This window comes from Mytilus californianus, unplaced genomic scaffold (assembly GCF_021869535.1).
Source record: "Mytilus californianus isolate M0D057914Y unplaced genomic scaffold, xbMytCali1.0.p SCAF_2, whole genome shotgun sequence".
NCBI lineage: Eukaryota > Metazoa > Mollusca > Bivalvia > Mytilida > Mytilidae > Mytilus > Mytilus californianus.
The window spans coordinates 29,752,662-29,769,791 of NW_026262668.1; the positions used below are offsets into that span (position 1 = coordinate 29,752,662).

Consider the following 17,130-nt stretch of genomic DNA (forward strand, 5'->3'; position numbering starts at 1 on the left):
TTGTAAAGTGTTTATACAAGATCATTCACTCAGATGAAGAAACTTGGAATATCTTGGGTAAAAACTGGTTAAATAAATTTGACGTAATAATTGATGAAGAATATTTATTATGTAGATGCACAGATCTATCTAGTTTTAGTCTGTCATCAATCCACCGTTCTATATGAATGCCTTTAACTCTTTATCGGAACTAAGAAAAATACATACTCCTACTACATGTAATACCAAGTAAAAAATATTGAAAACTAGACTTGTTCGTAACTCTGATATTAAATTTAAAAGAAAATCTCTATATTTTAAATCTTTCACGAGGGTAAAATAGCAACTATTGGTAACAGATGGAATCTTGAAACGAATACTATTCAAAACTGTAATTTCATATATAATCGACTTATTGATAAAAGGAATTGCATAACCAATATTCAAAAAATATAAATGCTATACCTTAAATGTACATAGATATACTAAGGGGTATACATATTTTACCGAATCAGCAGGCCAATTTATTAATTAAATGAGACAACTTAAATCTGTACACAATTTCATGTATTAAAATAACTCCAAAAATTCACAACCGAAAGATATTCAACACGTTCTTAATTAAAAAAAAAACCATACCTGAAGCACAATTAAAATGAGAAACTGAGTTTGCTATAATTATTGACTGGAAATCGGTTTGGAGTAATTTGAGAAATCACGGAATAAACAAGAATGTGTCCAAAGTACACGGATTCCCCAATCGCACTATCATTTACTATGTTCATTGGACCATGAAATTGGTATCAAAGCTCTAATTTGGCATTCAAGTTGGAAAGATCATATTATAGGGAACATGTGTACTAAGTTTCAAGTTGATTGGACTTCAACTTCATCAAAAACTACCTTGACCAAAAACTTTAACCTGAAGCGGGACAGACGGAGGAACGGACGAACGAACGGACGCACAGACCGAAAAACATAATGCCCCTCTACTATCGTAGGTTGGGTATAAAAATAAAATTTGTGAATCCATTGGAAGACCCTACATAACATTATTTACATCGAATCTAGACTACATCGATTGAAGGATGTACACCTCTGAGGAGCCAAAAATTTCTAGAATTAAACTTGTTTTCTTAACCTGATTTTTGGGTTCATACATGTTATATGACTGTAAAAAAATAATTGGTGAAGAAAAAATCATATGGTGGTGCACTTCCTTTTTTGCTACGGCCATTTGAAAGTACCAAATTTTGATGATTTTCCAATTTTTCATCAATTTTTACCCATTTTTGGGCTATTATTATGAAAGAAAATCACAATTTCACAATTAAACTTTTTTTCATACTTTCACTAAAGATGAAGTGGACCAATCTGAATAAATTTAAGATAAAAAAAAACTATATGGAGCTGTTAATATAAGAAAGTTTTATAAAATTTTGTTGCTTTTTTCGTGTCAAATTTACCATGCTGTCAATTTTGTAAATTTGGGATTTTTATCTTTTTTTGGACAAAAGGCATATAATTTCAACTTCTTTGTTATAAATGATTTAAAAAATACAAGTCTAAGAAATTTGAAAAGAAAAAAATGATATTAGATGTACATGTTTCTGGTAAAACCCCTCACCCATTTTCTCAACATTTTGGCTAATGAGACTGACATGATTGGTTATAAAATTTGAAAATTTTATTATTCAAAAACTACCTTTTATAAACAGAGTTAAATTTGATTATAATATTTTTTAAATTCATTGATATTTTCCACTCGTATCACATGTTTCGGAAATAATTCCAGAACGAGATTTCAACGAGACTGAAACGTCAGAAAAATACATCCTTAAGCATTTTTTGATTCAAAGTAATTACCATTTTTGCAAAAATCACATTGAAACACAAAATCATTTTTTTTATAACTGTAAAAAGATATTCCGATAAATAATAGAGTTAAACACTATATTCACTCAAAGAAAATATCGTTTAACGTAATCAATTACAAAATAAAGAACCAGATATCAATAATGATGTGGTACACTTATTAGATCAAATATGTAATAACTAGGTCTAGTGTGTACTTTTACATTGTAGTTAACGGATCGATACAATGTATATTCATAACAAAACTGGTGATTACATAATATAAAAAAGAAGATGTGGTATGAGTGCCAATGAGACAACTCTCCATCCAAGTCACAATGTGTAAAACGTAAACAATTATAGGTCAAAGTACGGCCTTCAACACGGAGCCTTGGCTCACACCGAACAGCAAGCTATAAAGGGCCCCAAAATGACTAGTGTAAAACAATTCAAACATGATAACCAACGGTCTAATCTATATAAAAAACGAGAAACGAGAAACACGTATGAACCACACCAACAAACGACAACCAATTAACAACAGGCTCCTGACTTAGGACAGGTGCATACAAATGCAGCGGGTTTTAACATGCGCCAACCTTCATGCTAACCTGAAACAGTAGTGTAACATTACAACATAAAAAGACACACTATAAAATATCAATTGAAATGGCTAAACTCGATCAAAAAGAAATATAAACAAAAACAAGTAAACATACACTGAACAAATAAGTTTGATCTATGACACAACAATATAAATACAATATTAATGTCTACCAAATTATTACATTTACATTGTTTATAAAAATAGAGCAATGTACATAAACTGATTAAAACTTATCTTTTTGAAGACATGTTTCACTGTTTATAGATATGGTGTAATCGCAATAATGTATTATGTTATGTGTGTTTGACGTTTGTGTTAATTTGATATATGAAAGCTACAATATATTATAACTGCAAGGAAAATTCAAAACAGAAAGTTCGTTTAACGAGTGGCAAAATCTTATTCCTGACTTGGTACAGGCATTTCCTTATGTAGAAAACGGTGGATTAAATCTGATTTTAAAGCTTGCTTAACCTTTCACCTGTATGACAGTCGTAAAAATTAAATTATATTGACAACAATGTGTGAGCAAAGCAAACAGACATAATAGGTAAATATGTCAAAAATTGGGTACAGCAGTCAACATTGTGTTATAATCTTAATCACTATAAAATCAAACAACTACGTCAACAAAAAAACCAAATTTGCATGTAGACACTCTATAGACAAAGCACATAAGCAAAAATGAAAGACAAGAATACAAAAAATGACCATAGCACAATAACACAATGCGGGATAAATAAATACCGAGACGCGCCAAAAGGATATTACCAAAAATGGACTAAACAGTGCAGGTTAAAAATATACAAAGACAAATAAAACGAGCACTATAACACGTAATTTGGAAGATAAACAACGTCAGTACCTAGAAAATATATTTTAAGACTATCATGTATTATTTGTTAAGTTAAAACGGAATAATAAACTACAAGCAATCCAATACAACATTTTACATAGAATAGTCTCTCACAATTATCTGCTGAAAAATATCGATTATCAGATACTAATGAATGCGCCGGTTGTAAAGAGATAGAAACTATAGAGCATAATGTTTTGAATGCACGGAAATACAAAAAAAAATTGAGAGAATTTTCTAATTCGTGGAATTTAGTTTTTGGAGTAAGATTATTTTTGAATAAAAACAGTGTAATTTTTGGCGTTTTAATTTCTGAAAACTTAGTTTAAAATTATTGTTTTCAACAGGCAAAATATTACAATTAACTGTGTAAAGATCACACAATTAGACAGCCTGTTAATATCAGTGCATGCTTTCCGGGGGGAGGGGGTAGGGATTATGGAATTTATTTAATTTGTTTTGAATATTATTGTATATTTAATGAACTCCAAAGTATTCTCGGGATAGTATCATATATTGTATATTCGCATCGAAGACTTGTAAAGTTATTATATTTCGTAGTCCCATAATAACAATGTCATATATTTTATTCATTAATGTCTTGAAACAATGTATGTATGCACTGTAGTTTAAACACCAAAAAAAATGAATAGTAAATTTATAAAAATTATTATGAAGGAATTACGAAGGGTTATGAATAAAAGCAAAACGATCTCTAAAAATGTATTTTTCATAAATTTAAAGAGATTCACATAGTAGAATAATAAATATATATTGTCATAGTTTATGTTATATTTATTTTTATTATGTTCTGAGTATTTTCCAGGACACTCAGAAAGTATTTCACAGGAATACTTCACTGGCATTTTCAATTGGACAGTAAAGTATAATTGTAACAAGTAATCTGAAGAATACGGAATATATTTTTTGCTGTAAAAAAAAGGAAACTCGTTTCATAAGGCTTTAAAAGTTTGTTGTACTATTGTATAATAACCGACAATTTCATAAATACTATTTTGTTTATATTTGTTTAATATGTTTATTATTTTGAGATCACCCCTGTATTTTTCAAGTCTTATTTTTACTGTATTCTTATTTGTACTTGGAATCGGGTTCGAGTCATACACTTATTCTAAATCTCTATTTATAACATATCTGAATGCAAGAAGATTCTGACTGATCTATACAAATAACCAATTTAACCCTCGAATTTTATAATTTGAAAGATAAATGTATGATATACATTGAAGATTTCAATATTTTTAATTCGGTTTTGTGTGTCTGTCTTGTTGATATTATCCCCACATTGTCTATTTTTCCTTTAAATTTGTCTTACCTGAAACCAATTCCTACGTAGGTTTTCCAGTGTATGGCAACCACCGTGATAAGAGCAGTATTGTGTGCTTTTTGTCGAATCAGCATCACATGAAACAGTTTGAGTTTTTTCATTATACATTTCTTCAGAACATTTCAAATGAGCTGTACAGTTAATGTTTATCCTGTATCTTTGTTGAAGTAAATGGACAGTGTCTACCAGGTATTTCCTAATTTGACTATAGTTACCAACGCATGTCTGCTGCTCTTTAGGATGAAATTCCCACACTTGCATTGCAACACAATTCTGTGATAGACAAACACTAAACTTTGGCTGGTAACTCTCGGCGTCTAAGTTGAAAATACCCATACCTCGATAAAGTGACAGCTTTTTATTTTCTTCATACAAAGGATATTTTTTAACGAAAGTAACTAAAATGTGATTAAAAAATGCTGGTGGCAAAAAATTAAACTCAAGACAAAACCAAGAGCTTCTTGAACAAGTTTTGCTGGCTAATTTGAACATTTTTGAAATACTATCAAAGTTTGACACATTAATCATACAAGGTATGTAGTAATCTTCACTTCCCTCAATCGTGGTGGGTTTAACTATAATATCAAATTTTTCCATAATTTGTAAAGCAAACTTTGTGTGTTTATCCGAATTAAGTTTTGGTACTTTGTCGAACAATTTTTTTATCAACTTGTCGGACAAGAAACCCGTTGACTGTAGTGCTTCCCATTCAGTCATATTTACAAACTCCGATTGAAATTGTAACGGAGATACAAAGCATCTTAATACATCAACTAACCATTTTGGCTCTAATATAATGTAACTTCTAATATCATCAAAATATATCAAATTTCCAATTTCATGTTCATATTTAAGGAAGGACTTCAATTCAGCTTCCAAATCTGTGATGGGGAATGAACATTTTACAGCAAATTGCACAGCTTCTTCGTATGGAATGATAAGGTTTTCAACAGCAATTTGTCTTTCGATTTCTTTTTCTAGGACTATCCATCTAGTTGGTAAATCATCTCCCCATTTTGGTATATTACTTGCCACTTGGACAATTTGTTCTCGCAGTTCTTTGAATTCATTTTCGTATTTCGAGAAATGTTTATTTGACAGGAAGTATGTTTTGCGGATATGCTTACGCTTTGAATGACCTTTAAGTAGTTCATGGAGTTTATTCTTCTGTTTACGAAGCTTATCTTCATTCTACGAAAAAAATCGGATTCATTAATTTGGCGATTTCGATGACTAACTTTAAGTATGTGCAGTCCTTATATAAAACATCATTTATATTATCAGGATAGGACAGAACATTTTAGTGTTAGATTTGAAGCAATAACTCTTGGCAAACAAACTTAGAAGTCTGACAATCCTACAAGTCTTTTCGATCACAATACCGATAACACGGAACACAGTTTACTTAGTCCTTAAGGAATAAATAAGTGGAAACAATTAAAATAGCTAATTTACTAGTACACTGTTAATCAAATAAAGATCAATCCATCGAAATAGGCTTGTAATTATATATATATATTAGTTAAACACAAAGTGTTTTTATTGTCTTGAATTACATCACAGGAAAGTAACACCACCTTTGTCAGGGCTAATAGAAAACCTAACTAAAGGTTAAATGTCACACTTTCAGTCTCGTCACATTACCCAACACGTAAAGATAAAATAGATAAGATAAATATCTACATCATGAAATTATCATAATCAACATGGAATAACGGTTATGAAAAAATTTCATTAATAATGTAGGAACATTAATGGTTAATAGCTGTCTGAATATCAGTCAAGGTAAACATATAAAGACATTGAAGAGCGATGTTCTTTTACAATAATATCAAAGTAAATATATGTTGATCTTATACATGTAGTTTCATTGCTGAATTTATATATACAAGTACAATCTTCAAGTCGCGTACTAAACAATTTCGAAAGGACTAATATCAGACAATTCAAATTTCATGCAAGTCCCAACAAGGTGTTCATTTTCTGTGTAAATTAAGAAAGTAAATAACTAGCTATCACAATTCAGATACTTTCAAGATATTAATACTGACAGATATGAAAGTACTTGATCGCAGATGCGTATAAAAATTATTCCTTCCCGCTGTTTAATAAACTATTTTCATAAGATATTAGTTTGTGGCATAAAACCCTTAACGAATATATATGTAAAATATAAAGGGTACTATGTAATCGACACAAGTCATTTTATAGTACACGTATATATATATATATATATATATATATATACAACTCGTCTTAACATCAGCCTAACAATGTTAGATCTGTAAATTTGCTTTCGCAATTTTTTTGTTTTTCCCTCGCCGGGATTCGAACTCATGCTACTGAGATATCGTGACACCAAATCGCCTGCGCTGTATCCGACGCGCTAGACCACACGACCACCTAGGCTTCACAAATATAAAGCTTTTGGTGGCCGGGTGTTACCTTTCCTCGTCAGTTTTAATCTAGCGTCGTAATACAGTACATGATATATCAGGCATGAAGATGGAATTGTTACAGATCAGCTGAAATATCTATCATGTACTGTATTACAACGCTAAATTAAAACTCACGAGGAAAGGTAACACCTACAAATTAATGTAAGATGCAGTCACAGAAATAATTATATTATAAGTACGTCTGAACCAGTGACGACTCTACAACAGATTTTATCCATCGGATCACCAGTGATGGTTATATATACAAGTCTAAATTCAAAACAACGTTCAAACCTATCATTGCGTTGGATAAAAACCGCAATTTTTATACGTGTGCATGCAAAACAAATTTCTTGGTAGAGGGGTCTAAATACAGCACAAACAACATTTTCCAAAAGACTAAAAAAGTGATAAAGTATATTTAAACAAAACGCATTTGACTATTTGTGCTGTATTTAGATCCCTCTACCAAGAAATTTGTTTTGCATGCACACGTATAAAAAGTGCGGTTTTTATCCAACGCAATCATAGGTTTGAACGTTGTTTTCAATTTAGACTTATTTACATTTTCGTTTGGGCTTGTAATGTATTTGCCTTCGGGTTTATATGATCCGTTCATCCTATTTCGACTCTTCATATTCAAGAGTCTATCCTCAATTGAGGTAAATTATATGGCCTTCCAAATACCGTTTCGATTCCTAACATCACTGAAGAGACATTAATTGTCGAAATCCGGATATGGTGTACAAATATTTGCACCTCATGTTTGCGGTATACCATCTTTTCCGCAAGTTTATTGTTTTCTGTTTGGTATTAAATTAATAATAAAGATCCATTTTGTTACATCTTGTGATACGTTTATTTGGCAATCGCCAATGGCAGTCAGCAGGGTTAAAGAACATCCGTTGTTCGACCTGTTAGTCAAATGCGTTTTGTTTAAATATACTTTTTTCACTTTTTTGGTCTTTTGGAAAATGTTGTGTGTGTTGTATTTAGACCCCTCTACAAAGAAATTTGTTTTGCATGCACACGTATATACAAATTGCGGTTTTTATCCAACGCATTCAAAGGTTTGAACATTGTTTTCGATTTAGACTTATTTGTTTTTTTTCGTTTGGGCTTGTATTATATTTGCCTTCGGGTTTATATGATCCGTTCATCCTATTTCGACTCTTTAGATTCAAGAGTCTATCCTCAATTGAGGTAAATTATATGGCCTTCCAAATACCGTTTCGATTCCTATCATCACTGAAGAGACATTAATTGTCGAAATCCGGATATGATATACCAGTTTTTGCACCTCGTGTTTGCGGTATACCATCTTTTCCGCAAGTTTATTGTTTTCTGTTTGGTATTAAATTAATAATAAAGATCCATTTTGTTACATCTTGTGATACGTTTATTTGGCAATCGCCAATGCAGTCAGCAGGGTTAAAGAACATCCGTTGTTCGACCTGTTAGTCAATTGCGTTTTGTTTAAATATACTTTTTCACTTTGTTGGTCTTTTGGAAAATGTTGTGTGTGTTGTATTTAGACCCCTTTACCAAGAAATTTGTTTTGCATGCACACGTATACAAATTGCGGTTTTTTATCAAACGCAAATCAGGTTTGAACGTTGTTTTCAATTTAGACTTATTTATAAATATATATATATATATATCCAACAGTAAATACAATAAAATATATTGTTTTGCTAACCAAACATCAATTTGACTTCAGAGAGAAAAGTAAGTAAGATACATTACCTGTATTTCGTCGACCCCAGTACTAATTATTATTACAGGTGGGTTCAGAAAATCGATCTGGGTTATTGAGGCTATATTGTCATCTTTGATAGCATGACAGTGAATGTTATCCAACCAAAAGTCAATATATGCTGTAATTAAAAGATAAAAAAATATCATATATTGACTACTTTTTACACAGTATTCATTTACTGTACTGTACTTGCCTTTCTTATTGTTGGGTTTAGTCAGAATTCTATCAATATGTACTGTATGCGCTAAAATCAGATTCATACGTGTATTTTTTTTTTTTTTTTTATTTGTTTTATTTGGTTAGGCCATCATCACTTAAATGAAGACACACACAATTGAAAAGCACATTAAACCTGAAATGTAAATACGAAAGTGTGTTACTACTTAGAAAATGAGAATTAAAGTATTGGAAACTCGAAATTTTTCCCATTGTCGTAAAGTTTGGAGTTCAGCAATCTTTTATGTTTGACTCCAGCTTTAAGGTAGAATTTGCATTCTATGTGATATTGTTATTGTCTCATTTGTCTTCCACTCTTTTTATTATTTCAATCTTATTTAAACAGATAGAATTTCAGATACTTCATAAATGATCCTTGTTCACCAACAGTTACCAAAGTGATAAGTCTTGAATTAAAAAAAAATTGTTGATTCTCAATTCTCTACAAATATATGGGAACAGCAAGGAGTTGCACAAAATTAACTGCTATGGAAGGGCATACTGTGAATTATTTAATCAAAATATCTTTTGCATTTTTTGGGGTTATTTTTCATAGTCTTTTGGCTTTCTTTTTTTTCTGACTTAAATCTAATTTTATCATATAAAAGAGAAAATAACATCATTATTTTGAGTTTTCAATACCTGTATTGTTACACGTTGTTCCTAAATGAGGAAAACCTTACTAGCGTAATTGTTACTTCCATAAATTATCATAATACATGTTTCTTTATAAATTAATTAATCTAATATATCGCCTAGTTCAATATAGTTTACCGTACATTGTAACATGGTGTATCTCAATACGTCTTTTCCCTTTTCTTTATAAACAAAATGCTTGTCACCTATTGATTGATAGCTACAGGTTTACTTTTGCCAAAATATATATGTTAGATATGCATTCATTTGTTTTTGAACATGCAAAATATAGTGGATGTCTCAAATGCATTACCCTACCACACAAAAGGATTGAAGTACCCCCTCCCTCCCTCCCCCCGTGAGTCTGTACTATGGTGACTTAAAATTTTGAACAGGTAAACAAAAATGATTGAAACAAGATTGGGTGGTCTGGCTATGCCACAGATACACAGAAAGAGCAATGTTGGCCAGATTGGATGCGTGGAGTGTTGGAATTCGTCAGGTCACAAAACATTTGTACCAGCCTTTGACAAATCATAATTTTTTATTATCATACTATGTTATCAAAGAACATTACATCTCCACCTTATTTTTAAATGTAAAATTTGAAATCAATATTTTTTATTATCAGTTGTGTATAATGCCTTTTCAATGTATAGGCTCAATAATGTTTCTCTGAAACAAAGTAAAAATATCTCAGGAAAAAAAAAAAAAAAAAAAACAGGATAAAGCATACAAAACTGCTCAGCTTCTGGACCCATGTAGAAGCTGCAACTTGCTTATGTTATTTAAATAGTTTTTCTACCGATGACAGGTGTGCTGTTCTTCATTCCAACATTGAAATTCCAAAAAGTAATATAATTTTTGTCGTAACTCATAAAGCAAGACTTAGTGGAAATTCCTTTATTTTATTGAAATTGATTCACTGATAAATAAATGGGAAATTTTGCTACCTATGACTGGGGTGTTGTATATAATTTTACCATTTAAATAAAAAAAAAAGTAGTAGTACTTTTCTACTTTTACCCCCCAAAAAAAACAAGTGGAAATTTCATTATTTTATCGACATTGATTAACCGGAAAGGAATATGAATATTTTTTCTACCTTTGACAGGTGTGTCCTCAATAAGTTTTCTATCTTTTATACGTGTGTCCTACATAATGTTTCCTCTAAAGTACCAAAGAAATGACAAATTGTTGTCTTAACTCAAAATAAAGCAACAAAGATAAAATTCCCTTATTTCAAAAAACAATAAATGATCGGCTTAAGAAACAAAATTCGGCCTATTATTATTACAGGTGTATTCCTTATTATTTTACCTCGAATGTCCTAAACAAAACAGTTACATTTGTATTATAAATCATACTGCTAGCTAAATTAAATTCCCTTGGTTTTTTTTAATTAATAAACCGGTAAAGAAAATAAAATGTACTACCTCTATCTCGTATGTTGTACATAATTTTATTATAAATGATCTAAATTAAAAGAAATTTTGTTTTTATCCAAAATCATGAACAGTAAGAAAGCTGCACATTCTTGTTTGAATATCTAATTTTCTAAACACTGTAACATCTGAAAATATTTCTACGAAATATCAAGAAATATAATTCCTTAGAATCATACATAGTAAACTGAGTTTACCTCTTTTTCATTAATATATTTGACCTAGGAAACAAAAAGGTCTTGAGGGATTACAAAATATGCTATTCTACATATCTGAATTTATTAGAAATTGAAAAATATGAAAAAGATTAACTATAAGATAATTCCTTTTCAATGCGAACGACGACGACAATTATTGTTAACAGAAGTGCATCTTCTGTTTATATTCGGTTTTACAATTTGCATTTTTATTGAAAATTATGCTTAGGCCAAAATAATTTGATTATTATAAAATGTAAATGTAAAATGTTTTATAAATCTGAGCACAAATACAACATGCATGTATGCTGATTAAATTTGTTTTAAGTTTCAAGTTGAATGTTGTAAGCACCCATTCTGAGAGTTCTAGAGTTATATCATGTTATGGACTGTTAGTACCGAGGGTATCACAAGCCCAGTAGCCTGTACTTCAGTACTTGCATGAAAATACGGATTTTGTGTTATTAAAATTTGCTGTTACAAAATTTTAGAAATAATTTTTTTATCTAGGAATATATCTCCCTCATGCAAAGCTCTTATTCCTTGCCTGACTTTGGCTATATTTTTTTGTCATTTTTGGTTTATAAACTCTTTACATTTTTTTTTAATAAGCTTTGGATTTCAAATATTTTTGCCTCGAGCATCACTGATCAGACATTTATTGTTGAAATGCGCATCTTGTGCAGAAAAATTGATACCGTTAATGTTATTAAAAAACACTACATAGAAAACTTAAGACTGAGCAACATGAACACCACAGAAAAACTGGTGGTAATCTCAACTGATCTAGAAGAGGTGCAACCGTCATGCTGCTTATGGTAAGAAAACATTCTGTGATAAGTCCTGGTTGTTGATGTCACAATCGAGGAAAAGTGGTCGGAATTGTGGGTAAGACAAAAGAAACCTATCTATTGTCACCAGATATTACCTTACGGTCAACCAACTCGTGATGGCGTCCGAATTATTGCTCTGAAAGGACAAAGTTTTATCCATTTTTGTGTGTTTGACGGAAATTTTTAGTTGATAAAGAAAAACTTTCGATTACAAAATATGATCAGCAAAACATAATCTACAAACTAGTCATATGTCTAAATTTTGCTTACTATCCTAGAAATTGTAACGAATAGACAGAAACTATGTCAATCAGACTGATCAGCAAGACAACATTTCCTTTTTACACAAACATTTGTGTTGCATTCTCTTAATTTAATACAAAAATAAAAGGTTATGAATAACTGTTCCTTGGAGTCTCCATTGTCGATAGAGAGAAATTCTAAATAAGAAATAAGATAGATCTATGAGTGTGTCAGTATGAAAGAAATCGATAAGTGACTCCTGTTATTGCCTTTCAAAGTCACTTTCTACTATTTTTCTGTTGTTGGCTATTATTTGTTGAGAAGTATGATAAATAGATAGAAACTTTGAACAATTTCAATGATAAACAAAATACAGTTTAACCAGAGGCTCTAAAGAGCCTGTGTCGCTCACCTTGGTCTATGTGCATATTCAACAAAGGTCACTCTCCAACATTAAAGACGAGAATAGAATTGTAGTTCTTGTCTTGCTGGTCATTTTTGCATAATTAAGTTTCTATCTATATCTGTTATAATTTTTAAAATATAAGGCAAAAACGCAAAAAAAATGGTAAAAACCGTCATCAAAGGGCAATAATTCTAATAAGGAGTCGACTGACGATTTCGACCTTGCAGACTTATTTGTAGAAATTGTCTTGCTGATCATTTTTGCAATTTAAAGTTTCTCTCTATCTATTATAGTTTTTAAAATAAGTGGGAAAAAATGAAAAAAAGGTAAAATTTGTCATTTTAGGGCAATAACTCCTGTAAGAAGTCGTCTGACAATTTTGACGTATATAGACAATTGGTAGAGCTCAACATTTTGAACATTTCTGCCCTTGTCTTATTTTCTCTATTTATAACGGTTTTCAAAATAGTAGACACAACTTGTATTTTACCCCTATGTTCTATTTTTAGCCATGGCGGCCATGTTGGTTGACAAGCGGGGTCTTCGGACACATATTTTAAACTAGGTACGCCAATAATTATTGTGGCCAAGATTTTTGTAAAAGTTAACGGACGACGACGACGGACGACGGACGACGGTCACCAAGTGATGAGAAAAGCTCACTTGGCCCATTAGGCCAGGTGAGCTAAAAATAGTTGAGAATAACTGTATGTATGGATGGACTTGCAAAAGGAGTCCCAGACTGTACATGAAATATTTGAACCAACTATAGCGTTTTGAGCGTTTTCTACGAATAACATGAAATTATAATAGATAGAGAAGAACTGTAAACAGACATCAAAAAGAATATAAAGTGATAGACATCATTAATTGGATAGATATTGGGGTTATTGTCCCTGGGTGGCTTGAATTGACTATGATTAAAGGTGATCGAGGTAGATGAAAATAAAACCAAGTGTTGGAATACTAGCTGCCAGTGTGGCTAAAAATGTGCATGTTGTATATTTTGAAAAGCGAGTGATACAGTCTCTTGGGGCCTCAATTTAGATGGTTATGCTTCACTTGCTTCATCAAATCGCATGCATATTTCACAACTTGTACTGTTTGCTAGAATACGTTCAAATACAGCTTAGTTTAATTATCGTTATCTTGTATTAAAACATAGGTTGCCTTCAAAGTGTAACAGATACCACAGACTTTTGAATGCTTTCAAAAAATTGTACAGTCACTATCAACTTTATGCTTTATCAGTTTGTATAATGTTACTAATAAAAACAAATAACATTAAACGGAATTTTCCATGCTAATTTTTAGCTCACCGTTCCTTCGGAACGGTGAGCTTTTGCTATCAATTGGCGTCCGTCGTCGTCCTTCGTCGTCGTCCGTCCGGTGTAAACTATTTCAAACATCTTCTCCTCTGAAACTACTGAACCAATTCCAACTAAACTTAAGCTGAATGATCCTTAGGGTATCTAGAATAAAGTATGTGTTTTATTTTCTGTTTCGTCAAAAAACCTGGCCCCCATGGCTAAAAATAGAACATTGGGGTAAAATGCGGTTTTTGATTTATATCTAAAAAACCAAAGCATTTAGAGCAAATCTGAAGTGGAGTAAAAATGTTCATTAGGTCAAGTTCTATCAGCCCTGAAATTTTCAGATGAATCTAACAATCCATTGTTGGGTTGCTGCCACTAAATTGGTAATCATAAGGAAATTTTGCAGTTTTTTATTATCAACTTGAATATTATTATAGATAAAGATAAACTGTAAACAGCAAAAATGTTCAGCAAAGTAAGATCTACAAATAAGTTTTTATATGACCAAAATTGTCAATTGACCCCTTAAGGAGTTATTGTCCTTTAAAGACAATTTTTCAGAATTTGTTCATCTAATCTAGTTTGCTAACTTTAAAAAATCTTCTCCTTTGAAACTGGTGAATCAATTTCAGCCAAATTTGGCTGAATGAGTTTCAGAGTATCTTGAATAAATGTTGTATTTTATTTCCTTGTACGTCAAGAAACATAGCAACTATGGCTAAAATGGAACATAGGGGTAAAATGCATTTTTTTGCTTTTGAAGAAAATATGACAGATACAAAGAACATTTAAATGGAATTTTTAAGCCACTCATTAATAAATATTGAAAAGCAAAAATAATCATTGATGAAAGATTTAAGCAAAAAATTACAGGTGAGCGATTCAGGCTCTTGAGAGCCTCTTGTTATTTTTAATGTAGGAATTTAGACTGCAACTTAAAGAGTTATTGCCCTTTAAGGACAATTTTACACAATTTGTTTATCATGTTTTCTAACTTTAAAAAATCTTCTCCTCTGAAACAACTGAACCAAATTAAACCAAACTTAAGCTGAAAGATTCTTAGGTTATCTAGAATAAAGTTTGTTTTTTTATTTTCTGTTTCTTCAAAAAACTTGGCCCCCATGGCTAAAAATAGAACATAGGGTGAAATGCAGTTTTTGACTTATATCTCAAAAACTAAAGCATTTAGAGCAAATCAGACAACAAGTTAAAGTATTCATTAGGTCAAGGTCTACCTGTTCTGAAATTATTAGCCAAATCAGGTATCTGATTTTTAGGCTATTGCCCCTGAATTGATGATTTTAAGGAAATTTTGCAGTTTTCGGTTATTATCTTGAATATTATTATAGATAAAGATAAACTGTAAACAGCAAAGTAAGATCTACAAATAAGTTTTATATTGATCAAAATTGTCCATTGACCCTTGAAGGAGTTATTGCCCTTTAAAGACAATTTTTCACAATTGGTTCATCTAGTTTGCTTACTTTAAAACTGCTGAATTAATTTCAGCCAAACTTGGGCTGAATGAGTTTCAGAGTATCTAGTATAAATTTGGTATTTAATTTCCTTGTACGTCAAGAAACATTGCCTCTATGGTTAAAATGGAACATAGTGGTAAAATGAATTTTTCCTCTTGTTCATTTGTCTTGAGCTGCAACATTAAACCTTAAACTGTCTTAGCAGCAACTTTTTCTGTAGTCGTAAGCACATTAAGCATGTGTTTTAAAAAAAAATATTGCTGTTTTATTTACTGATTCAAGTTAGTCGTCGTTCTGTCGTTAGCTGAACTCTGTAGGCCTTCATTGTGTGTTTTACTTTGAAGACATATCTTTTAAAGAGTCAAAGGATATATATATAAGAGCACATAGTACAGGTTTGACCCGACAACAAATTGGTAGCTATATTAAGTTATGCAATATGGACTGTTTTTGTTGCTGTTTGTACGTGTCATTTTGCGAGAAGTCGGATGTTGGTGGTTGATGTGAATGTGGTCGTGTTAATTGCCAATATATTCAGTTATTCTGAAAATACTTTCTATATGCTTACCTTGGGTAACGTGGGTACATAAAAATGTAATTGCTATTATATAATTAGTCCCACTTTTACACGTAATTCAAAATAATGTATGATTGTGCATATTTTAATTTAAACTAATTGAAAGTATTATTATATTACATTAGTCTTTTGCATGGTTTTGCCAAGTATTACAAATTACTTTTCAATTACTTGCAATTACATTGGAGTGTTTGTTACATTTAAACATTTCTTTATTCTCAAATGCACTAACTCTTGCAAAATGTCTCGTTTTTGTTTTATTAAGTATGGACTTGTTTATACTTTGATTCTAAATATTAATTTATAGAAGAGAATATAAACTTATGTATAGTTATAACCATTTTCGTTAAATTCATTAATCTTTTAATAATTCCTTCATTTTTGAAACAAAAATAAAAGTTTCAAAACAATACAAATTTATAGACGTTTAGTCCTTAAATATTTTATGCTATTCATACATAAACGGTAATCTTACCCCCAGGATATGTTAAAATATGTATGATAACTATTGGTCACAGTCGAAGTTATTTTTTTTTTTATAAACACGTGTTTGTGTTTATAGACGGATTTATTCAATTATCGCCCTTTGATAAGATAACTGGCGCTTGCGCGTCACGATAGCAGTCCGCCATTGCAATAGTGAATGACATTGTAAACAAAGCGAATCAGTGCGTAAAAATAGTTGGATCTTTACCTGTAATATGAGGCAGGCGAACCTGTGAAAGGGGACGAAGTCTGTATACATCATTTTTTTAATAGTCGAGTATATTTTAATTTCAAAATCGGAAGAGAAACGGAAATACGGAAACGTTTCCGACGTTGGTCCTGTTGTTAGGGATTTTAATTGTGACGTAATTTTCAATGTAAAGAAAGAAACGCTATCATCAGGTAACTTTTTTTTTCATATCAAAGAATTATAAAAAAACAACAAATTTACGGGAA

The 17,130-nt window shown here is 31.1% G+C and overlaps 1 protein-coding gene across 2 annotated transcripts in view; it reads right to left on the minus strand.

The window, feature by feature from the left end:
* LOC127729668 (uncharacterized) overlaps window positions 1–17,130 on the minus strand; it is a 246,127-nt gene that overhangs the window by 112,229 nt on the left and 116,768 nt on the right. For both annotated transcript variants that reach the window (XM_052237522.1, XM_052237521.1), the window contains 2 exons: window positions 8,829–8,959; window positions 4,633–5,835 (listed from right to left, as the gene is read on the minus strand). In XM_052237522.1, the coding sequence (XP_052093482.1) occupies window positions 4,633–5,835; window positions 8,829–8,959 (1,334 nt within the window). The remainder of the gene's footprint in view (window positions 1–4,632; window positions 5,836–8,828; window positions 8,960–17,130) is intronic.